The 26,008-nt window shown below is 47.1% G+C and overlaps 1 protein-coding gene across 5 annotated transcripts in view; it reads right to left on the reverse strand.

Moving 5' to 3' along the window:
- LOC117897215 (lachesin) overlaps window positions 1–26,008 on the reverse strand; it is a 137,552-nt gene that overhangs the window by 19,353 nt on the left and 92,191 nt on the right. For 4 of the 5 annotated variants that reach the window (XM_034805926.1, XM_034805927.1, XM_034805924.1 and 1 more), the window contains 5 exons: window positions 15,561–15,674; window positions 8,782–8,982; window positions 2,290–2,430; window positions 1,522–1,653; window positions 748–845 (listed from right to left, as the gene is read on the reverse strand). In XM_034805926.1, coding sequence (XP_034661817.1) covers window positions 748–845; window positions 1,522–1,653; window positions 2,290–2,430; window positions 8,782–8,982; window positions 15,561–15,674 — 686 coding nt within the window. Of the gene's footprint in view, window positions 1–747; window positions 846–1,521; window positions 1,654–2,289; window positions 2,431–8,781; window positions 8,983–15,560; window positions 15,676–19,125; window positions 19,134–26,008 lie in introns of all 5 variants that reach the window. The other variant, XM_034805928.1, reaches the window with a different exon arrangement.

Raw genomic sequence — 26,008 nt, forward strand, 5'->3', positions numbered from 1 at the left:
AGGCGCAAAGCACAAAAATAAACACCAAGAATAAAGAGAGCGAGAGAATGACAAAAAAAAGTGGGATAAAAATTACTGCAAAAATATACGAAAAATGCATTGAGACACAGGCGACATTACACTTTGCTTCTCCGACTCCGACTGCGACTCCGACACTGAATCTCTCTCTCTCTCTCTCTCTTGCTCTCTCTCACTCTGTCTGGAGTCATCTCCCTTTCTCGCTGGGACTATTGTGAGCGATGTTTGATTAAAATTATGCCCGGCGCCTTTCTCCTATCTGCACTTTGTAGTGCACTTCAATTTGCCTTTGTAGACTTTTAATTAATGCGTTGTACGGCAGCTGCTCATCCTTGGCTCTGCTCTGAGAACAATGGTCGAACAAAATGAAAGGAATTCAGGGAATGCTGACCAAATTTACTGGATGATAATCATATCTGATATATTTTTGGCTGAATCAAAGACTCTTTGTGCTGCTTGAATATCGATCAAAAAAGCCATCGTGAAAGTCACAGACTTTGGATATTTATCTACATGTCGACTCTCAGGGCAAAACATTTTCAGATTGCTTCCGAAAATATATGGGATACATATATCTATATCTTTATCTGTTCTATGTATATTTTTAGGATTTTCTGTGTTTGTGTGTTTCCACCACGGATGTGGTGCGGGGTTTGTGTGTTTGTACGTGTTTCCAAGTGAGCAAACGCGTTAATGAAAATTTATGTATGAAATTTAATTAAAACATACCTCAGGCTGTGTTTCGCCATGGACGATGCAGACCAGCATGGCCTCGTGCCCTTCTCCCGAGAAGACAACGGGACGCTCCACTGCGATTTCTGGCGAATCTGTAGATGGGGTGCGCGGATGGGGTAGAAAGAATGTTAAGATTTCTTAATAATTAATTAGTTAATAACATGAACATGGGTCTCGGGGCCAAAACGAAAAAATCAATGGCCCATTGGCCAGCAATCGTTGGGGACCTGAGAGTGTAAATAGCGATGGGCGCCATGTAATTAGCACTTGTAATGCCTGTCCGCGTCCTCCGGGGAGTGTCTGTCCGTCGCAGTCCGCCAAATTACACATAAATTGTTAATAAATGTCAGAATGGTCGATACCACCCGTAAGGCATTTCAATAATTGTGAGAGTCAACCAATAAATGTCGAGTAAGTGTGCGCACGGAAGTGTAATAAAAGCACTGCTCCGCGCTCTGCGGTGTGTGTGAGCCATGTCCGTAGTTCTGTTGTTGCCCTTTTCCCTAGTAGATCCCTGCCATGTACTTGGGTGCCGCGATTGCATGCATCGAGAGTCAATACCCGTTCGAAATCGAAATCAGTTTTGACATAAATTGAACTGACAGCGAAACTCCGAGCACTCCGAGCACACACACACGCACACACACACTCGCAGCTCCCCGAAGCACGGTGAAAAAATTAATTTGTTTCGCCTTTCCATTCCATTGTGTGTGTGTGTGTGTGTGTGTAACGAGTGTGTGAGTGGGGTTTGGGGAGCTGCATACTTACATAGAACATGGAGCACCACCTGGCTGGAGGCGGGCTGGCCGACGCGATTGTTCGCCGTGCATATGTAGACGCCGCCCTTGTGCCGGTCCACGTTCTCGATGGAGAGGACGTGCGAGTGGAGCTTCTCCTCGCCTGCAACGAGTAAGTATACCATGAAAACCGCATGAAAAATGCAACTCAATAAGGTCGTGTGGCTGTGGGTGGTTTTGCGGGGAGACCAAGAAATGACAGAGCCAATTACAGGGAATCAACGTGCGGCCAAGTGACAGTGATGTCCTGATGCCGACATTCTTGGCTGCCCCACCGATCCGCCAGTAGCCAAACAACGCAACCACCAACAGAGAGAGGCATATAGAGGCACACGCCCACACAGTGAGCATTATATTTAATAATAAAGGAGCAGCCCAGCCGGTCGCTGGACAAGGACGCGTCCGAGTCCGAGTCCGAGTTCGAGTCCGAGTCCCTGGCCGAGAATGGCCGCCTCCTGCTGCTCCACAAACAGGAGAGGGAGAAAGCAAAAGGGAGAGGGCCAGCACTCGTCGTATAATTTCTTTGACTTTTCATTTTTATGGAAATTGTTTAAAGTTTCTTTTACGACTATATTCATTTACTTTTGCTCTCTCCCATTTCCTGGGCGTTGTCTTTTGTTGCTCTTTATGGTTTTAATTTGCGTGGCCGTGGCCTCTCTGTCGCTGGTTGACTCCATGGATCCTTTTGTCTGCTGGACGCTGGATGGGTACGAGTATTTGTATTTATGCTGAATCTTACCATTGGGCAAAATATTATTTTTGCGGCTCCAGGTCACATTTGGCATTGGATTACCAGTGGCCGAGCACTCGATGCGCACTGAGGAGCCCTTCTTGACTTGCAAATGTCCGCCGGTGCTAATGTGATGAATCCTCGGTGGCACTGTCGGGGCGAATAAACAGAAAGAACAGAGAAAAAACACATTAGAAAGTGGGCAACTTTCAGTGGGGTACGGGGTCTGGTCTCTGGGTCCCCCAGTCCCAGTGTCCCCATGTCCATCCAAATGTTATGCAAAGTTTCGGCCGGCAAGGACATCACACAATTTGAATAAATAAATGCGCCCCGAATGCAAATTGAATGAGAGAAAACGCCGTTTACGCGTCTCTGACTTGGACCCTGGACAAGGGACTCGGGACGATGGACTCCTGGCTAAGGACTTCAGTGTGGAACCGCTGGGGCACAGTTTGATTTAATTCGGGACTCAACTGGCATTTGTTTATACTTGCGGTGGCATTATTTTACAGCTGTTAAAAATTATGTCTGCTGTGAGCCGCCGGACAGCAGCAAAAAATCAAGGACAATGCCAATGGCCGCCACAGTCGATGGCTTCACTCTATTTTATTAACATTTCTTATGCATTATTATATTTTGGGGGCCACTAAAAAAAAAGAGGGAAAGTTGGTTGCTTCTGTTGCTGTTGCTGTTTCCACTTTTGCCATTGTTTGCTTTGAGTTTTTCGTGAATTTGCGTTTATTTGTCTCGTACTTTCGCTTTCTCTACTTTCGCTGCTTTCTCTTTGTTTTATTTTGTTATTTGTTGTTAAAGCTCTTGGGTCCTTTGTTCATTTGGGGGTGCACATAAATTTCGGGACGACCCTGCCCATACTTTATTATGCCCAATATTCGGAGAGGAATTTTTATTGAGATATTCATCTGCAGGGAAACGAAGCAATAAACTCGTACACAACAAACAATCTTAAAGATGGATTTGATTTTTATCAAAATTGAGTCTTTTGGATTCACTGTAAATAGTCGACATGTCCACTGTAACATCCAACTTATTTGCAATGAAGTTTGCCTGTCAAATTTTGCCATTCAAAATGTGGTCTCCGAGTATCATCGACAGCTCAGTAAAGCGAAATCCACACAGAGATGCATTTGATATACATAACAAATTAGGGTCCAACTGGAATCATTGATAGCCTCTGCTTCAGTGGCAGGGACGTGCTCTGAAGGGGTGTCCTGCTGCAGCAGATTGCATATTTATCTGATTGGGTTATCATCAAATTATGACATATGTAGACACACTTGTATCGTGGCCGACTCACACCCATTGCAATCAATTCGGACCCCGACAGTGGACCGGCAAACATGTGTTATTGATGCAATTCTTTCGAATCACATACGATTTCCAATATATCAAATAATATATTCGATTGCTCTGGCCAAAACAAATAAGGCAAGGCATGGCAAGACTCTGTGCTCCGAGCTTCGAGCTCTGTGGAGAATATTTGCATTCGAAAGAAAATTACAATTGATCACTGAGGCAGCCACCACACACAGGCAGCAGGAAGCAGGCAGCAGGCAGCAGCATACCCGTATCTACCATACACTCGTGTGTTGCAGCCACAAAATATGCATTAGACTATAATAAATCATGAGGCTGGCAAAGGCGCAGCCAGGGAAGGACACTCGGCGATGGCAGATAGTACACTGGCAGCTCCTCCCTGTGCTAGTGTGTGGCATTGCTACAGAGAAGCTTAGTCCCCCTCGCTCTCCATCTCTCTGTTTCCCTCTGTCTCTGTGGACATGTGTGTGAATGTTTTGTGGAATATGTATACTCCGTATTTTCAATAATTTCACGCTTTGGTGGGACTTTATCCTCGCCAGTGGATCGCATATTGAATTCAATAAATATACCCATCTACATCTCCATCTCCATGCGAATTGAATGGTAGAGTGTGTGCCGAAAGCTCTTTTAATACGAGCCCTCGATGGCAGGGAGTGGAATTGATTTGGATTGACTACTGGCAGGCATGTAATACGTGGGATTGCGGCATGTAATGTCATGCAGATGACGACTGCTTAATGGGTCTCAATCTTTAGACAGCTCTGTCGAGTAGCGGTGGTGGTGGCAGCGGCGGCAGCAGCGGTGCTGTTGGCTTGCGGGCAGCTGGCAAAAATTTTAATAAGCAGCTCTTTCAAAGCATTTGCCGCAGTAGCCGCAACAGAGCCAGAAGCAGCAACAGCAGCAGAGGTCGATGCCGATGCTGAGGCAACTCCAATGTTGGTTGCGGGCAGTTTTGACAGAGTTTGTTTCATATTGATTTCGTTATATGTAAGTGTAAGTATGCGTGTGGTTGGGCTGTAATGGCTGCTAGGCTGCTGTGCTGCTCGGCTGTGGCTCTCAACTTCTGGCCATGGTTTTGTGGCATTCAAAGTTGCACACAGACACCACCCACCCATGCCAACACACCCACCCATGCCAACACACCCACCCATTTGAATCTTGAGCTGGGAAAACTTTAAGTGGTCCTCGAGCCTGTGTAGTCTGTAGCCTGTAGTCTGCTGAGCAATTTAAATCCATATTCTGTTGCAGGGCGATAAAGTTTATTGCCAGAGAACTTAAACGGATCCAAGAGCTTGGCATTTAATTGTGGGTTCACTTGGCTAAGACCTGCCTCCCTTTCCGTCTCTGCCGTGCCACCTTTTGCCTTCCCAGCTGCATGCTCAGATGGTGCAAGTTCCCCTTTGGTTTTGCAGTGTGTTGGTAATTTGTCTCAAGTATCCAAAGAAACTTTTGCCAGTATGCGTGTCTGCATTGAGAGATTCATGTGTGTGCGTGTGTGTGTGTCTGTGGCATTTGTTTATCCTTCTTGTGGCATATAATTATGGCACACCTCTACCTTCAGCCCCACTGCTCTGCCCACTCTGCAGCAGCATCTTTTGTTAGTGTACAAACATTGTTGTTCCACCCATTGTGCTGCTGCAGAATGGAACTTGTGTTGGCCAGCTGCCCATAATTAAAGGCTGTCCCCTGTCCCCTGCCCCCCCTCAGCACCTGCCACTGCCACCAATTGTGCCCTGTCTCTGTCTCCTATGTAGCCACATCCGTCTCCGTATCCGTGTCCGCCTGGGTGTCCGTGAACAGTTGTTTTGGCATATTGTGCATATAAATCACAGAAATGAGGCTTCATTTTCTATGCCACACAACACAACACAACACGACACGACACGACACGACATGATAGTCAATGCAATAATTATGGCTTCCGGTTTAATGCTTGCATTGTCATCGATACTTTAAGTGGATGAGAGACAGTTGCCCACCTTGGACTTTTGCGGTGTCCTGTAATTAACTTCCTAATTGCCACATTCGGTGGCATTTGAACTTTCGAGAAATCCTATTCGAGTGCAGGCTAATTGTAATTGTGGAAGCACTCAAAGCCACACCTCCATGCACCCCACAACACAACACAATACGAATTAAAGTCACGCACAGAATGCATTTAAAAATCCATGTATCAGATGGCCAATGGCTGATTCCTGATGGCTGATGCCTGATGGCTATGGCTCTGATAAAAATGTGCAAATTGCCGCATTGGCTGACCGCGACTGCCACCGCATAACATAATGTTTTGCGGTTGGATTTGGGCGAGCCACATGGCCCAAACCAAGCCGAACCACAACACATCGATTCGCTGCCCTACTGAGTGGCAACAGACACAAGCTGCCCACTGGCTAATGGACGGATTGTGGATTCTGAATTGTGGATGTGGATGTGGGCGGTGTCGAAGGCTTAATTGGTTTTCTAAACGTCATATGAATAATGCTGCACTTGCAGCTGCCACAGCTGATGCCGCAGCGCTGGTTGAATTAATAAAAATGCTTTTAAGCAAAAGTTTAAGCTTAAGCCTGGGTGGCATGCAAATGCAACAGTCCTTGACACGGTTAGCCTGCCCTCTATTGACACTTGGCCAACAGTGTCGGCAGCGCAGTCAGGGCACAGAGGACTAGAGCAAGGAGGCGCTGGGCAACCTTGACAGCAGAATCCACGGACACATCAAATATTGAAGCTGCGGCGGTTGGGTGTTAGGTGAGAGCCAGGCATGAGGCTCTTCTGTAATTATGTTGGCTCCAGGAGAGAGAGAGAGAGAGAGGAGGGAAAGCAGAGAGCACAGAGCACAAAGCACAGATATTAATGTTTGGGCCATATTAAAAGATTTGTCAACGGTCAAAGTTTTGGCCATTGCTTGGCCAGGCCTAAGGGCAGAGGCAGGGGCAGAGGCTGAGGCTGAGACTTTGCTCTGGCTTCGACGCCATGGATCGACTGGATCCAGTTGGTCCATTTTTTGGCCATCGTCGGGGCTAATGTCTTTGTAAGTGCGACGTCGCTGGCCAAGTGCGAAACTTTGGCAAGAGCGCACATTATTTTTTCATCTTTAGTGTGAGCCAAACTGAAAGTAATTTACGCTCGTAAAAACTGCCAGGCCGAAATGCCAGAGAGCGGCAAACTTTATGAAATTTATATACGGAGTGGAAGTGGAGTCCCGTGCCACACGGATTCGGGATTGGGATCGCACTTTTTGTTGTTGTTGCTCCTCGGACAGCAGTGAGGATTGCTTGTTGTTTGTATGCTTGTTGGTTGGATGGTTGTTTGCTTGGTTGTTTGGTTGGTTGGTTGTCTGCTGTCGAGCCTATAAAAACTTCGACAGCGCATTATTTTTCCTTGTTTCTCCTTTGACAATAATGGAGATGGGTTCCATGGTTGGTGGGTTTGGGCAGGCAGGGAGGGAGAAAAAAACTGAGCGAGAAATTTACGTGCGCTGCAAAAGTTCAATAAACGAAATATTTCTGGCCATGATCATTATTTGGCAAACGGAGCGCATAATAAACACATAAAATAAACAAAACTTTTCAATAATCGACTTTTTTCCGTACTCTTTGTCCGTGGCTGCTGTTGCCCCAGGAAGCACCACAACAGTGCCCCCGAACCCCATTCCTTTCAGACGAGTCTTCGTTTAATGTTTGCTTGCGGCGATGCCGACGCCCCTGCCAGGAGGATGTGGGAGCTGTGGCAGGACCACAAGCCAGGACCAAGTTTCAATGACAAATGAAAAAAGTTGCCGCTGCTAAAATAAATACGCATTTTTTATAGGCTCCCTGCCGAGTAATGCTTAAACAAAAAAATCCATGTATCGGCTTAAAGGCCGCTTTAAATTCCGCAAATACAACTATTTCTCAATCATTTTATGGCACTCAACATGGGAGAGTTCAAGAAATGGAGGAGTGACCTGAGCGAAAGGGGAGACACAAGATGGATGAAAGGGAAGTTTGATTTCAGGGAAAGGGGAGATACAGCTAAGAGAAGTGGAAGATAGAGTTGAGAAAGGTAGGGGAGGGGAGGCACAGACAGAAGAGAGTCCATGGAGAGAAAGATGGAGATGGAGATGGGCTTCAGCGCACTTCGGAGATTTGGGGAATTGTATCGCAATTTGCATGCGCCGCACACAGAGCCACGGAAAGCACAAGAAAAGAGAGTTAAAAGGCAAGTGTTAGCAATGCAGAAGGCGTGGCAGTCACACACACACACCAATAGATACAGACAGACACACACAGGGGTATGCAAATAAAAGGCAACATTGTAATTGGGGGGGAAATATATGTAAATTATTCATCATTGCTGATTAGAAGCCCAGCGAAGACGCATGCCACAAGGATAAAAAGGAGGTGGAGGAGCAGCGGCGGCAGCGAGTGAAGGAAAAGTAGGTACAGAAGCAGAAACAAAGCTCGCAGCCGGAACCGATGGCAAATGCTGAAGCGGAGCCGAAGTCGCACGCTTGTTAGGCACAATGGGTCCCGTCCATGTCCCCGTTCCCGTCCCGACAGGAAGTAGTTTGGGCGCAGGACTGCTGGGAGCTAGAAAGGAGCAGCAATTTGCATCCGTTCTACATCTCCATCTAAGGCTTAGACAGAGGGCAGCAGGCAGCAGGCCTGCAGCTGGGTTTCGGATCCAAAGATGAGCCACAATTCTGGGGCCAAATGGCAGATTAGTTTTGATTTTTTTCAACGTCTCTCTATTGAATCTGTGGCCGTAAAGCGGCCAAATTGCAGCGAATCTACTTTGCATATTTGAGTGGACCCGGACGCATAAAGCATTAAGCACCAAGGATCTAAGGATCTAAGGATATGTTAATTTGACCAACACACAGCAGCAGTAGCAGCAGCAGAAGCATCAGCAGCATCACCAGCATCACCATCAGTGGCAAGAGCGAGAGGTACATGGATCTGCCCAAACAATGGGGCCCGAGTGATTTGAGGAGGCTGCATAAATTTCTACCGCCCCATAAAAATCCCATGGAACGTCAATCTCCATTCTGGGATGGATACTGCTTTTGCGAGTGGTGGGGCAGGGGCAGGGGCAGGGGCTGGAGCACGTGATGGCGGTGGAAACTTTGCATAACAATGCCACAATGTCGAAAAGTCAGTCAGTTCGGGGTTGTGGCCTACTTACCCAATATCTCGACAGTGTGTGTGATTTCCCGTGGATCCATCGTGGCAATTTGGCAAATATAATCGCCGGCATCCGTTGGCAGGGCCTCACGTATCTGCAGATTGAAGCCATTGACCAGGCGCACGCGTGGATCGGGCGTCACTTTCACGGAACCAGCTGTTAATATGGCAATACCCCGCTTCCAGGCCACAACATAGGTGTCTGCAATCAGATGGAGAGGGAGAGAGAGATGAAATTATAATTGATTAATAAATTATGTTTGAGAGTTATTAAATTGCATGGCAGATTCGAGTGGCATACACCAGTGCAGTGGCACTGGCAGTGGCAGTGGCAGCGCAAATTGAAAAGTCAGAATTCAAATGACTCAATTACAGGACGCTTCAAAGGATCTAAAAAGGCTAGAAATTCAATTTGGCATGGACCTGCAAATACATACACACATAGAGACACTCAGAATTGGAGGCATAAACCGCAGACAGGCGGCATGAACAACGGCTGTGGCTGGATGGGAGAGAGCGTGGGAGAGGAGAGTGGGAGCGAGAGTCAGACAGGCACTCAGTAACACCCACTTGATATCCGCTAATGTGCGGCATTTGCAATCATATGCCAGAATGAGAGGCAGTCAGAAACTCGGATGCTTTCAGCAGTGCGGGCAAGCTGCCAGTGCGAGGCACGCAGGAGGAAGGATGCCAGCCAGACAGACAGCTACACACAAACCCACAGAAAGAGCTCCAAAGAGTGTGTGGCAGCCACACGTACACACACAAGAGCCAAGCACCAGACCCAATGGCAATGGCGTATTCATCGAACTCATTAATTGTGATTCCTTTTTCAATTTATGTGAGTTGCTCGATGTAAATTTCCGCACGCGTGCAACGCGAATGAGCACGGAATAGGGAAATGGTTAGGCAGCAGGAAGAGCCGCCCGCAGCAGGGCTGCTGGGTGGTAGCAGCAGCTGGCGGGAGGGAGCCAGTGAGTCAGTGTATTGGAAATTCGAATGGCTGTGTACTGAAGCAGCCGGATTTTGCTACTAATGATGTATGACTTCCGTGTTTCGCCGCCGACGAGCGAGGGGCGTTCATTAAAAATTAAAACAATTTTTCCGAAGCCCAAAAATCAAGAGTAAAGGAAAATTATGTGGCATGTAGCCCATGTCCGTGTCTGTGTCCCCTCTGCTTAAATTGATTTCACCACGAAACGCACACACACACACACACTCACACACAGATGAGAATTTACTCAGAGTAGAAGGCAGGATGGAACGGAGGTTCCTCGCCTGCCTTGGCTGTAATAAAATGCTTATGAAGTCATTTACATGCGCATTCAAAAAGCGTATTTATTTGCAATGAGTTCAACAACATCAACAAGCCAAGCCAAGAACGAGGCGGCACAGGTTGTGCCACAGGAAGAGGCACAGGTACGGGGTACGGGGTACAGGGTACAGGAGAAGGGCAATGCAGGCGCAGTGCACTGCAAAAACAAATAAATAAACGAGCACCACCTGCTGTCGTTAGCGTGTGTGGCATAGTCGAGTCGTTGGTAGAGTAGAGTCGTATAGCAGTTGTCCCAGAGACTCAGCAACGTAGGAAAAATATAATTCTTGTGGCACACTTGGGACGGAACGGTGCGGGACGGGACGGGATGGGAGACGAGGTGTGTGCGGGCATTGAGTTGTGGGCTCAACACCAGGGAACCCTTTGCATGCATCCTGCCCCGGGCATTAGGCAGGGAGGGGGCTTGCATGCATGCATATACGTGCTGCCAGCAAAGTGCAGTCATATCATATTAGCCGCTTGATTGAGTTATGAATGAAGCAACATCGTTGGCGTATGGCATCGTAGTGTTATAGTGCCGGGGCTGTTGCCGGGGCTGGGGCTGGTGCTCTGCCAAAGATATGCAAATTGAAGAAAGGTTTTCGTTCGTTCTGGTTTGCAAGTATTATTAGAGCCTGTCAATTACTTATTTGGTTTCAATGGGAAGATGGCAATTGGAAAATTGGTTAATTCTTGCAGTGTTCGGCCTAATTGGTTGGCTTTTGTTTTATGGAATTTTCAGCCCAAAATACCTTTTGCCATTGTCCATGAATGACATTCAGAATGCCAGAAAGAATGATTTTGTCGAAATCGCTTGCAAAAAACGAAATCGGAGATGAAGTCTGTGGCTGTGTCGTGCTCGTGTCTGTGTCTGTGTCCCCGTCTGGGCAGGAAATTAATAATACTGTGGAGGAGGCAGCACAGTGGGCTCTTGTTCTTGAATGGACAAGATGTTGCAGTAGCAGCAGCAGAACCATGGGGGCAGTGGCAAGACCACATAAATTACGAGTCCGGCTCATGTGTGCCACTGCTCCTGCTCCTGCTTGAGCGGCAGAGAGGCACTGCAACTAAATAAATTGTTAACTAAAATAACAACAATCTAACGAAAACAAGCAAAACACGAAACGCCTCAATTTCCGGTTTAAGTGTTCTAAACTAAATAGAAGCCCACACACACACAGATACACACAGCCACAGTGATGGAGGGTGGAGCAGTAGGGGAAGGCAGGCAGTGGGAGCGGGAGCGGGAGCTGAAGCATTACGACAACAATACATGCAAACAATTGCGCCGTTAAGCGAGCGAGAAGCCGAGCATGGGAATCAGAATGAAGATGGGTCCTGGCACTGGTCCTGGCCCTTGGTCTTGGTCTGGAGCTGGGGTATAGAAATAGTGGCATTGAGGATGAGGTCTGGCATGGGGCGGAAACTCGGTAAAAGCATTTCGGGCTCATGCACATGGAGTTCCACATAAACACAGGCCTCCGTCCTGGACAAATGGCCGACCGCACGGCCTGCTACAGCAAGAGGGGGAGAGAGTGAGTGAGAGGGCAAGCGCTTGTTCATTGTTTACAGCCCGAAAGCCAACTTTTAGTTTTCTACACTTCACCCAGTGACAGGCACACACACATTTACATGTATACCATGCAAACACACACACAGACGCACACTTGTAGAACCGATTCAAATATGGCCAATGTTCGCATTGTTGCAGCGCTTTTGTCTGTTTGCTTTGGGCATACTGTGCGTATGCGCAATATGGGTGTAATGGTCTGCTTACGGCCAGCTTTTGACTCGCACTGTCCAGCTTGGAGCAGCTTGGACCGGCTGTAAGCCATGTTTTCTTGCAGTGTAGTAGTAGGAGCTTCCAGAACGGACCAGAGGCCGACCAACGGACATGTTGTTTGTCTGAGCGCAATTTATTGCATGTCGGAAAGGCCAATATTATAAGATGATGACCCCCGAAGATAAACGATGTTGCGGCTTAGCCGCCGCAGAGTAAACTAGAGCGGAGAGGTGCGGTGTACAGAGGCAAAGGCAGAGACTTATCTGCAACTTCTTGTGGAACTTTGAGAGTGTTTGTGCCTGTGTGTGTGTGTGTGCGAATGTGTTAAGTGTAGCGTGTGCGTGTCTGTATCCGTGTGTATGTTGCATAGAAGTAAAAAGCGAAATTAGAACTGTAAATGGCATTAATATTGAAACTTTGTTGCCTCCTTCTGCCCCTGCCCCTGCCCCTGCTGCTACCCCGTGGCCACTTCTTCTTTATCCAATCCATCCGTAATGTGGAGTACTTGTGGGTCCACGTTCTGCTGTTTGCACAACTTCAACTTTTGCGGTACGATTCCATTTCCGTTTTCTGGGCAATAGTTCCGAAGCGGACCGAAGCGGAGCGGAGCGGACCGGAGCGCAGCGCCGACAAAGCTCCATCAAAGCGTAATGAGCGTTTGTATGGCCGCAATGACGGGGTTTTGTGTTTTGAATTTTATTGCAGGCGAGTTTACAGTTACGGCAACAGCACTAACTGCCATGCCAGTTGGCCGCGGCAGTAGCCATAGTTGTTAAATGTTTTTGCTGCCACATTTGCCACTACTGTGCAACTGTACAACTGTACAACTGTACTCCGGCTTCTGCCGCAGTAACCGCAATGAAAAATTCACACGACACTCGGCAGCATAAAAGGCTTTGCATGCAGACAAGTTGAGCAGTGGCCAATGTGGCCAGAGCAATTAATTAGCCGATTTAGAAGAGCTTAAAATGAGCAGCACTTAAAAAAAGCATCGGCGTGGATTTGCAATGAAAATATTATGAACTCGAATCGAATCGAACGAATTTACTGACCCCTGGAGTGGAAAAGTAAGTGAACCAAACGACAGCCAAGGCCAGTGGCAGCTCATGAATATTTTACGAATTTTACAAACACTAAAGCATAAATTATATAATAATATTTACTTGCCACAAAAAGCAGAAAACAACAAACTGATTTGCGAAGGATTAGCTGGAAAGTTTCCTAAGCAAACGAAAAAGAGACTAATCGAGGACAAAAGGAGTGACAGACATGTCGTCGTTGTGTTTGTGCTTTCTTTGGCCTAAAAACATAAGCCACATTGCACATTAAGGCCAGGCAGCAAAGTGTCTGTGGGCTGATCTATGGGGATGCAATTATGCTTTCACAGAAGACTCTGGGAGAACTTATCAACCTTGTTAGTTACTTCCCTTACGCAACATTTTCAGTTTACGTCATTGGAAATTTTATAGAATTTTAAAGTTATGTGCATAGTTTTAGTGGGAGATTTTCTATAATTGCTTTCACCCACTTGAAACTTTGAGCGACTGAATATCGCAGTTAATGTACCCATTTTTTAGTTGTCAGGGTATCTCTGTCGATTGAAGTTTGTTTGGCCAAGTGCGACTACTCTGTTGTTGCACAACCCCAGGCGGTGGATAAGAAAAAGCGGTAAATGGAAAAGACATGGCAGAGGAGGAGAATGAGGACGAGTGGCAGTGGAGCCATCAGTAGAGTAGCAGAAGCAAAAACAAACAGAAAAATACACAAGAAACTTGCGTGCCAGACATTGAAGAACAAATAAAAATTCAAATGAAATGATAATGATGAACTGTTTCACTGTTTATCCTGAGAACGAGAGAGTGAGAGAGCCAGAGAGACGATGACTATCGCTCTGTCTGAGTGTCTGTCTGATTGTCTGAGCAGCAGCAGCAGCAGACACAATCGAGTCAAAAGATTACTCCTTGGCAGCGCACAACTCGGCAAAAAGTGTTTAAAGAAATTTCCATATAATATTTAAATGCCGACAGACACACGCACGCACTCAGGCATCCTTTGTGTGATTTTTGTTCATTACTTTCGAATTTTTATGAGCCTCTTGCATCCATAAAACGAAATGAAAATGAGCATAAATTGTACTGTTGGAGTACTCGCTTTTAGTGTGGTTTTAAAAATTCTATCAATTATTTTTTACACTTTATGGGCCACGGCCATAAAAAGGGGACACCATGAGCATCTTGCACCTGCTCTGCTCTTGCTCTGGCAATCGTTTTCAAAAGCTAATCATATTTGAAGGGGGACCGGGGGATCTCCTCCATAAAGCATGCGTTATTAAAAAATATAAAATCGCGCTGCGGCTTCACTTTTTAATTATTACGTTTAAGCCACGAGGTGCCTCGGGACTTGAGCTCTCTCTCTCATTCTCTGCTCTCTCTCTCTGTGTTCTCTCTGTGAGATGTTTGTAATGAAATTGTCGTATGGGCACTTTATTAGCATAATGCGGCATTAGTCGGGGACAAACTGGGGCGACTTCCACGCCCCATTCCCAAAGCCAGAGTAAACCAACGCCCAGGCAATTTATTTCCCCCCATTCCTAGTGCTTTCTTTTTATATTTACTTTCTTGTGCTTCATACTGTACTTTCTTTTTCGTTTCTTTGCTCTCTGTGTGTCTGTTTTTTTTTTATTATTAGTACCCAAATGCCCGCAGCTATAATTTTGTTGCAGAAAATTGTCTATGTATCGCATCTTCAGTGTCTGCTTCGTCTTCATCTTGGCTCTGAGCTGGCACTGGTCCTCTACTTGTTTCTGAACCTCCTCGTCCTTGCCCTCCTCGTCGCCGTTGTCAGAGGCAATGAAGTGCATGAGAAACGCAAATGAAATTCTTTGTTCTGTATTTCTTTTCCTTATAAAAGGAATGCTTCGACCGCAGCCATCGCCCATCCCACATCCCACTACACTCGGGCACATATGTACATCTGCGAGACACACACACACATATCCGTACAATACTCGTACATAAAATGTGCTCCAAGTGCTTGGGTCCAAGTTTTTATGTAGCATTTTGTTCTGACCATCTTCACGGCCTGCGCCGCTTGCTCTTTCCTCTTCTTATATTTTATTTCCTCTTATATCTTCGCTCCGTTCTGCTCCGTCTTTTAGCCTGCTCGAAAGGCGGCTGTTGCTTATGCTAAATCCTGGTTATGTACAAATAATCTCGCACACACGACCGCATTTAAATTGAAAAACGTGCATGGCCACTGCCCCTGCCACTTCCACCCACTGGAAATGCCGGACCGAACCGGACCGGACCGACTTGAGTGAAGCGAAAGACCGCAACAAAAACGCCATAACCACTACACACATGTCTTGGATCGGACACTCGTCAGTGGGCAATTGTGCTTCGTTCTCTTCCCTCTTTGCCCCACTCTCTCTGCTGCCGACGTATACCGAAATCCATTCTGTTTTTCTGTGGTCGAAATGGACCTGAACTCGAGACCAGTCCCCAGCCATGGGATTAATGCATAGTTGTGGGCAGCCTGGCCATCATATAATGCCGGCTTAATTATGTATATGTTTAGCAATCACCCGACCGCAAAAATTTAAATGCAAACTGCGTGGGCGAAATGGAATTTCAGTCCCCCAAAATGTTTTACTGTCAATATTTTTCTTCATTCTGACACTTACCCGTATTGGCCACCTCGCAGGGCAGCACTATTGTCTCGCCGGTGATGAATTTGAAGGTCTCCGAGCGTGATATAAACATGGGCTCGTTCTTTGTCATCATGCTCTGGGCACACACTGCAAAATAAAGAGAAAGAGAGGCAGAAGTTTAATATCAAGTGATTTTTGGTATTTTCGTTTAAAATACATAAAACAAATTACTCAAAATATTATTACTCACGTCCCAAACGCATACAAACACACATGAACACTCTGGGGTTTTACGAGCTTGTGCACACACACACACCAACACAGGACACACATCATCATCAGGATGAAAATGGAGTGTGTGTGTGTGTGTGTGTACGTGTGCTGGTCGCTCTAATTGGTTTAGTGCATTTAAGAATATTTGTCAAATGTCGGAAAGTTCATAAAGTGCATTTTATTATGCCCATCCATATGAAAGTTGTCAAATTTACGCAGTGGCAAGAGTCCGTAACGGGATTCGAGAATGCCATGATGTGTGGGTAGGGGATAGAGGATGGGGGGACTGGGTAAGTAATTTAATGCACTTGCTGTTGATTTGCTAATCAATTTTATATGTCAATCTCATTGCCGCTCTTGTCCTCTCTTCTTGTGTGTGGGCCAAAGAGACTTTAGTTAATTGCCTAAGAGATTTTATCTTTCTCTGTGTGTGAGTGTGTGTGTATCCTGTGTGTGTGTGTGTGTTGGTTCAAAGTGTTAAAATGCACTTAAATATTAAAGCATACTTTTGGGCCGCCGCTCTGCTGAGCACCGACATTAATTCAATTGTTCACACAGCCACTCACACGCTTGCCCACGCCCCAATCTCTCCTCTCTCACTCCTCTCTTTTTCCTATCTGAGAGACTCTCCGTCACACATTTGCGTATCATGAATGTCGTGTGTCATGCATAATTAATGCATCCCCATGGCGACCACTTCAAAGGACTCTCGCCAGTGCCCGTGCCCGTGCTCGCGCCCGAGCTTGAGCCCGAGCGTGGGCGTGGGCGCCCAGCATTAGTAGTCGTGTATTTATTTGGTTTTGTAATTAAACAATGATTATTGCATAAATAGCCAGGCATTGCGGCCGGTCTCAATTAAACTCAATTAAACACGGCCCCAGCCAACGTTTTCTCGAACTTTTGGGGGCAAAGCGACTCGCAGATGCCAACGGATACGCTCATATCCGGTTACAAGGTAATCGATTACGTTTTTGTTTTCTTGTTTCTGTTTTTCGTGTGACAAAGCAGAATGTGGATACAGCTCCACAGACAGAGAGATACGATTACGAGCTACGACTACACGGGACACACTTCCGCTATGAGCAAACAGTGGGGCCATCAAGGAGCTAGTGGCAGCAGCAGCAAAAAACAAGAAAAATTGTGCGTCAGCTACGTCCAACGTCAATGGCAAAGAGTCAGAGAGTCAGAGAGTCAGAGAGAGAGAGAGGCGATGGCAAACAATTTAATACGTTTAAGCGAATGTGTCAACAGGGCAAGCTGCCTTGAGCCCTGGAGCTCGTAGGGCTCTGCCAAACGATGAACAATGGGTCACAGGATGCGGACAGGCAGCGGTAGAGTCGCAAGAGGAGCCTCACAAGGACCGGCCAAGCACTTTTGACACCATGACAAGGCCCGGGTGACGTGGCGAGGCCGAGGTCCTGGAATTGAATTGATTCGATTACGCTGCGGGCACAATAATGAAGTGTCAAATGTTGTATTTATCTGCTGTGGAAACATTCGTGCAGGGGCAGGGAGGCGAAAGTAGGTAAAGCCAAAAGTCAGCCAGCACGCACTTGGCCAAAACGGAGCCACAAAAGTGGGAGGCTGACTGGAAGCAAGACAGAACCTGGCAGGTCCTGGACATGGACTTGGACTTGGACGTGGACCCTCCCTCAATGCCATGTTTCTGGCATTTTATTTGATTTTTTTCTGCTTGCTGCTTTTTTCCGGTTTCCTTTTTTTTTCGGTATGGGACGGGACGGGCTCCCTGCCTATTTGTGTTTTGTTTTCACTGGCTTTTCCTCCTCCTGTGCGTCGGAGCTGCTGTTGGCTTGTAAATATAATTTCTTTTGTATAGTGGCTTGGCTTGGCATGGCACTCTCTGTGCTGTGGCTCCTTTCCTGTGACAATATTTTCGCAAGCCGGATAAAGGCGTTGGCAGCACGTGCCTGTGCTCCTGTCAATCGACTCCTTGATGCGGATAATAACGAAATAATGCCAGTCGAACAGAGCTATTTCTTCACTGTGGAGACGCTCGTTCGCCTTGACACTTTCTTTTGAAGTTTCTGCAAAGGGTTTCCGGCAGGCAGACAATTGCCTGGGGGATTCAGGAATCCAGGATTCGCCATTCGAGTGCTAATAAACTAAATGACTTTGTGCCACTTGGGCACTGATATGTGGCAATGTGTCTGTGTGGTTGATAGCAGAGTCATCTCTATTTCTGGCACTAATTTGAGAGTGCCACATGGCACATATGTACACAAATATGTATGGATGTATGTATGTACATATTTCTGCATATTTATTTGATTGGACCTCCATCCAATTCATGGGGATCCCAGGGGTAAATATGCATTCATTGAACCGAGGCCCAGTTGAAAGTTGGAATTGGAATCTCTCTCTTTCGTTTTTCCGTCTGGTCAGTTCTTCCCCTCTGCCCATGCCCCTCTGTGTACAATTCAATTTCAATTTTCCAATTTTAGTGTCCATTGTGGGTGGGTGGGGGTCTGCTCTGCTCAACGCTGTGGGCTCTATTTTTCCACCCTTCTTTTCCATTCTCTAGGAGTAGTAGATGTTTTTTGTTTTTGCGGTTTGATATTCAAAGTTTTTCCATTAAAGTTATTCGCAGAGAATAAGAAAAGTTTGCAGCACATATACAGTTGCAAGTATTCAATTTGAGTAGAAAATTATCAAACAAGTTTTTATTCGGTTTTGTTGCAGGTCCAATCCACCGCCCAATGACCTTCAGTGACGCCCACTCCTGGGGGAAGGCAAATGCTGGCCGCCCAAAAAAAAGCAAAGCAACGAAAAACTGCCAACAACATTTTTGGTAGCACGCAAAGTGCTTAAAATATAAAAATAGTTGCAAGTTCTGGCTGCCGCTGCCGCTACCACCGCTGCAGCCGCTGGTGCCGTTGTAATTTCGAGTGCTGGGCGAAACACCTGTCCGCGCGTCCCGTGTGGCATGCCGGCGATGGAGCTGCAAAACATGGAGCGACAAATGAAACGGCGGCGGCAGCAGCTTGTTGAGCATTTGCCTCCACCCCACCTGGAGGCACCCAGGGAACAGGCAGAAGGATCAGAAACAGAAACAGCGACAAAGTGGAAGCTGGGCAAAAAAAATGAAAATTCATTAAACGCCGCGTGGAGTTGCGAAAAGTAACTGAAAGCTGGAGCGAACTTAAATCCAGGGCGCTTTGGCAAAAGGCAACTCCAGCGGCTGTCCTGGGGAAAACACAGCGGGAGATGAGGCGGAAAAGAGCAAGTGCATTTCCTGCCAGTTGCCAAGAGCAAACACGTAATATCTTTTGAGCGGCTACTTATCCTAAAGTGGCCGAGAATGTCGGCTCTCCATTTCTACCACTATTCCCCTCTCTTCATCCATCCATCCATCCATCTATACATCCATCCATCTGTCTGTATGTGTGTCTTTCTGTCTATCTTGGCTGCATAAATCTCCCATATATCGGCCAGGCCAAACGCAGAAACCCAATTCTATAGGATGGAGGAGTGAAACACCCAAATTCCGTGAAGTATTAAACTGTTCGCTGCACAAAGGGCAAACTGGCGATAGGGAGCTGAACTGAACCGAGTTGAACTACCAAATTTAGCGCATGGGAATCAGGGATTACCTCAACATGAACACACACTCACACACACATGAGCCATGCGCACACACACACACACATGCACAATTTTCCAACTGTTTTACGGGCGAAACGAAGTGTGGAAAGAGGCGGGGCAGAGAGTGAGAAAGAAGGCTAGTAGGTTGTGGCAAGCATTGCCAAAATTGAGTGAAAACCAAAGTTTGATACTGCTGCTGCTCCTGCTGCTGCTGCTGTTGTTACGTTACGTTACGTGCCACTCCCTCTAGGACGCTGCCACCTCGTCCTGCCTTTCGTAACCCACCCAATGCCACGCCCACTTCCGCCACATGTTAAAACAATCTAAAAAGTTAGCGGGAAAACAATGTGATTGCAAGTGAAATATTCATGGAGTGCACTTTTGACATGAAACTTGGCCAAGCCGCAAAAGACGCAGGGAGAAGGCGAAGGCGACGGTGAGAGGCGAAAGTCGAAGGTCTATAGACGTTGGTCGAAACCCAAGTCGTTGCTGGCCAGGTTTTCGAAAGGAGAACAAAAGGAGCTGCCGGAGTTTCGTGTCTCGTTTGGGTGTGGGAAAGGAATGCAGTGAAGCGCTAATTTCACAGCCACATAGAACACGAGCACAGAATTGATAGTAAACTGTGTGCACCCTGCTAACTCCCCTCCTGCTTGACTGCCAGCTGTCTGCCTGCCAGCCTAGACAACCCACTGAATATCCCATACATACATATATCCTCCAGCACTTCCACCAAACTCACACACATGTGGGCCATAAAATCTGAAGTTATGTTGAACAATTTTTGGCCAACTGCTGTGGGTAATTTGTTTGCTCGCGCTGCTGTGGTTTAACAACATGTTATCCGGCTTGTACTTGCACAACCCATGAAAATCAATAGAACAGCAACCCAGCCAACCGCTTTTCGTTCACCCAACCCAAGCGTTGAATAAATTGCAAGTGCTTTTCCTCGTTCTTTTTGGTTGTTGTTGGTCGGAGATGCTGTTCAGTATTTATTAAGCATGCGCCCTGATGATCGGCCATAGATGGATGCTTCCTTCAGCACGAGAGAGATTCTCCTTCCTGCAAAGTCTGATGGCATATCATTTACCAGACACACACACACACACACATGTGCAAATATTCTAATACTAATACAAAACAAATGGACCAAGGCAATACGAATGCAATGTGTCACCTTTATGGCGACAGGAAAATGAAATCACGTTGTCCCTCACGTGACAAATGCTTTGGCTATGATAGATGTGACCGTGTAGCTGCTTTCCTGTCTCTACATATTGTGTATACATATACGTTTATATATATATAAAGCTTTCTCTGATTCTCTGTGTTTGTCAGTGGCTCCCAGTGGCTCAGAGCACGTTCCAGATGGCCCCGGTGACGACAACACGTAGCGAAATGCGCATTAAATTGTGAAAAATGGAATTTCGGGGCAAATCAAAAGCGTATTACTACCGGGAACCGGCCCGGCCCGGCCCTGCCCTCCGCCCCAGCCCGACTTCTCCACCCCAAATATGTGAGACGCAATGACGCAAACTTTTCCCCGGCAATGGCCGAGAACGGCATACACAAAAAACAAATCAATGTCAATGTCCTAATGTCTGGCAGGGACACCAGAACACCACCGGATACCCAGTCTCTGCTCTGCCGTGTGGCATAACAACATATGAGAGGCGTCGCCACGTGATTGAGACGGGCCATGTCCTTGGTCCTTGTTCCTCGTCGTCGTCTCAGGGCACATGACGCCCATGAATATCTCAAAGCATATTTATTGACTTGTCGATGGTTTCGTCGCCTTGCCTGCGGATCCACACCTGGCTGCTGCTGCTGCTGCTGCCCTTTGACCCGGCTCATAAGCTGTCAGAGCAACTTTTGGCCTCATCATCAGCATAGCCAGCGGAGTCAGCTTCCAGCCAGCCATTCGGCTGCTCCTCCTACAACTCCGAATGGGTGAGGGCATCGACACGGCATTTGAGTGCTTGCTCGTGCATTAGTCAAATGTTATGTGCCCCAGCCTCAGACTGTGACTCTGGCTCTGCCACTGCCTCTGGGGCTGGGGCAACGTTTATGCCTACAAAATTTTCACACTCAATTGCCTTGGCAACCTTTTCGCAGGATCACGCGCCGCGCCAACAGGGCCACCCTCAATCCGCCAGCTACTTAGCGAGTGTGTTGCATGCAACACTACGCGACATCAACAGCGCAGACACAGACACAGTCACAGTCACACACGCACACACCTCATCCACTCATGCCACATGACCTGCGAGGGGCAGGGGGGAGCTTTTAAGGCAAGGACATCGAGTTTAGTTTCCTTTCTGTGCCCGGGGCAGGCATTTCGTGGGTCCTTTGTGCAGGATCTCGTGTATAAATTGTATTTTTTGATTGTTGTTGCCGCTTTCGGTGACATTTTTATTCACTCGATTTGTGTGTTTGGGGTTGGGGCTGGGGTGGCCCTGAATATCAGATTAGCGCATATATCATACGTAATGGCTTCCAAATGACGGCAATGATTTCAATTTCGCGATAAGCCAACGGTGGGGTGCCTTTAAGGCTTAAAGACCCGCTCTCTCTGTGTGTTTGCCTTTCGGGCAGATGGAGTAATCAAATGTATTGCCAAATTCCTGTCTGCCACCGGGTTGCATTATTAAAAGTATCACCTTTAGTGTGCCCCCTCTGGCGGACTCTGCCGCAGTGCGTATGAGTAATGCCAGAGCCGTAGCCATAGCCGTGGCAGTGGCACATTTCTTGCAAGTCAGCCCCAGAATGATGGAACGAATAAAGCAGGACGCAAAAAATACGCACTTTTTCCTCCCCTCTTACCACTCTTTCGATCTCTGATTGCTCTCGCTTTTTTGTGCTTCCTGGTAGCTTCGTGATTGACGATAATTGACTGTCGCCGGCATAGGACATCAATCATGATGTCAAAATGGACAGCAGGCAGCATGTAAATTGCATACGATAAAAATGAAATTGAATTCGGTAAACAGAATGATAAAAATCTCTCCCTCCGTCTCTCTGTCTGCTTTCTCGTTGATAATTTATGCAGGCGACAGAGGACATCAGAGGAGCCCTGCTTGGGGACATGGCTAACAATCCGACGATGCCCCATGCGATGCCCCCGGAAGCGTAGCCAGTGGGTTGTCGTTGTGCCACTGCCCAGAAAATGCTGCAAATTCATGCTATTTGTTTGCCGTTTAATGCGCAACGAAATGAATTTGAATATATCATGACATTCAGACAAGGACACTTACACTTACACTGCCTTCTGCTCGCTCCTTCATCTCCAGCTCCAGCTCCAGCTCTGTCATGTTGTGCATATTAAATATTTCTGCGTGTCAAATGAAATTTTTGTAATTTCCGAGGTGGCGTCAAATGATATTCACACAATTCGCGCAGCTCGAGCGCTCGTTCCAGGCGAAACTTTTATTTAAATCTGCAGAGGCAGCAGCCAGTACTGCGACATGTTGCACGTGCAACGGTTAAAGTTACGTGAGCACAAAATTTAAGCAAAACTTCAAGCCCCCCCCCCATCAAACAAACTTGCCATACCTGGGAAATTCTTAATGTTGCAGGAACTCTTTTGTTCCCAGAGAAGCCCACTCTGGAGGTCTAGGCCATCAAGGGCCCATCAGAGAACACAAAAAATGGGAAATAAATTGTCTAAAAAATCGCTGAGCAAGTGCAAAAAACCCCTGGGAATTCACCGGACATGCAGCTAACAATTTGGGCACCGGCAAATTCTGCATAGCTTGAAAAATGCGTGTATGCAAATTTTCCCCCGGGTTGCCAAAAGGGAGAAAAAAAGAATGTATTACACTTTCTAGTCGGAAACGAGTAAAGGTGTGTGCTCGGTTGCATGTACATATGTGTATGTGTGCGAGTGTTTGTGTGTGTAGAAAAGGCAAGAAAATGTAGATAGGTAGGTAGGTAAGAGTCGAGTGTACGGACTCGGTTATTGAGTCGGGTCGTGGCCTAATTTTCAGGTCGCAGTGCAGTGGCCAAAAATGTGGAAACATACAAAGAACAGAGAGAGAGTGAGAGAAGAGATTGCCAGAGAGAGAGAGAGCATTTGAGAGCTATACTCAAAGCCAGAAAGAGAGATAGAGAACAAAGAGGGGGAAAAACCAAAGCGAGACAAGCTCCGGCGCTGTATGGGAACTTAATTAGGAGGTTTTTCCGGGCTTTTTCCAGGCTTTTCAGCAACGCGGTTGTTGTGGGTCAGGTAAATACGATTTGCCAGATATACAATGTATGTGTACGAGTGGAGTATATGCCGTATATAATGCGATCCTGCGTTCGTCTGCCTGTCTCTTTGGATGTCGGTTTTGCTGTTTTTACATTTGCCGCATTGTTTCGTTTCGTTTTGCAACAGAATGAAGGGGCATGCACGCTTGCACACAGCTCTCTATGTGTGTGGCAAATAGAATGCATAAAGTGTGAAAAACCCAGGAGCAGCAGCAGCAGCAGTGCCACAATGGCGACAACCGGTGCCGAACGCACAAAGGGAAACAAATCGGATTAGGGAAGCGGAATGGTGAATCGTGCAACACCAGTGTCTGCCACAGCCCCACTCCATGTGTCTCCCAGATCAATGGCTTTTGACTGATTGCATAAATATGTATATGGACATTTTCAGGGAAATGCAGGCAACTTATGCCAGAGAACGACTCTTAAAGCTGCCACCGAAGGACCTACCTCAATCATCTTTACATGCGGGTCTGCGTCTTTGCCTCTGTCATTCAAGAGTTTAGACAGTATGGAGGGTGCGTGGCAAGGACATGTTGAATTTTTTATGGACATTTAAATACTCCAACAAAGGCCAGAGCTAGAGCTCCAGGCAGCCCCCCAGGGCCAGGCGCGCCCTGCAGACACAGCGAAAATGTATGAAAAATGCGACAGGGCAAAGAACGCAGCAGCCAGCAGCAGAGTGGAGAGGGGCTGCGGGAGAACAGCGGGTAGCCGGGGAAAGTATGTATGTGAGTGGCCACATAACTTAGTCGCCTGGTGACATTAAGCTGAAATTAACCTTGTAATGTCACACGGACAAAGCCTTTGCAAGTGCATGGCATAAAGTATGCATCCTTCCAGCTTTGCAGGGGCTGATGGCTGCTTAGAAAGACCAAGGATGGACAGCGACAGCCCCAACCACCACCCCTTCAAAATTAATTACACAGCAATGTCGTAATGGTTGGCAAACTAGACTTAAACGAGAGACCCAGAGAGCAGTTCAACTGAAGAGAGAGAGAATGGGCGACCTTAAGCGAGGTGCATGTAGAATAGGGAGAGGCCAAGAGTCGAAGGTTTGATGCTCTTGTAGATCGAGAGTTCCTAGGAAAGCTCAAGGATTGCTCAACTCCCCACAAAACCCTCCGAACGGAGCAGGAATCATGGAATCATGGTACGAATGTCGAGATAGGAATTCAGGGATTTAGGTAGTGTGGGGGGGTGGAATAGCTGATGCCAAGTGAGATAAGCAAACAAACGGCCTTGGTGCTAAATTTTAAGTGTTACAAGGACAACAACAATAACAATGGCACACACACACAAACACACAATCCCAGCCATACGGCAGCGGAGAGGCTTAATCCCTGCGGCTGATTTCCCACTATTCGCGCATGTGTGCGTGTGTGTGGGTTTGTGTGTGTGTGTGCGCATATAATTGTTTGCTGTTAAGTTTACGGCAACCACAGGCGGTGGCAACAATCAGCGACGTACTTCCACTTGTATTTGCCACAGTTGCCACAGACAGCAGCAATGATGCTGCCTCTTCTGTTGGATGCTGCCTCTTCAGTTGGATGCCGCTGATGAGCTGGTTTGCGCCATCGACATCGACATCGACCTGTCGTCTCTCAATGGGTTTGCCTGCCTTTGACACTAATACCCCACACGCACGCACGCACGCACACACGCATCGAGTGGTTGTTGGGTCACACAGATACACCGATACACGGACACAAATGCAAAGCCTCATTATGGTGGCCCCCAAAGTAGTTACTCGGAATGAGGCTTTGTGCTGCGGCCTGATAATTTTATTCATTCGATTCCCCGGCTAGACGTCGCGCGACGACGAATCTCAAACTACTTCGTCTTTAATTACGCCAAGAGCCACCGCCACGGCTGCCATGCCATAATTAAGTAAGCGGCTTATGATGCACAATTAAACGGTTGCCTTGACAGAAGTTTCATTGGCATTGACATATCTCGGTCTCCCACTCCACACAGCCGAAATTCCCAATCAAAGTTGAGAGGCAGAACACGCATACGCGGCGTGAGCCGCACACAGAATATTGAATGCCAAGCATCGAGGCATTTGGCATTAGCATAAAGGCAAACGCACGTTACGCGCCATAAACAACCTACAGCAGGGAGCCTGGGAGGCAGAGAGTCAGTCACAGAGAGAGAGAGAGAGAGATCCCGTGTATATATAATTTAGGTAGGTCGCACCTTTTGTCGTCTGGTCGTAACACAGCCATCAACCCCGTGCCTTCGGTGTGCACGTTTGATCAAACTCGAAAAAAGGGTCAACATCTCCCTATCTCCCTCACTCTGTGCCTCCTGGCTGTGATTTCCACGCACCCATGAAAATTTCAGCTTACGACATGCCT

This window comes from Drosophila subobscura, chromosome O (genome assembly GCF_008121235.1).
Source record: "Drosophila subobscura isolate 14011-0131.10 chromosome O, UCBerk_Dsub_1.0, whole genome shotgun sequence".
In the NCBI taxonomy this organism is placed as follows: domain Eukaryota; kingdom Metazoa; phylum Arthropoda; class Insecta; order Diptera; family Drosophilidae; genus Drosophila; species Drosophila subobscura.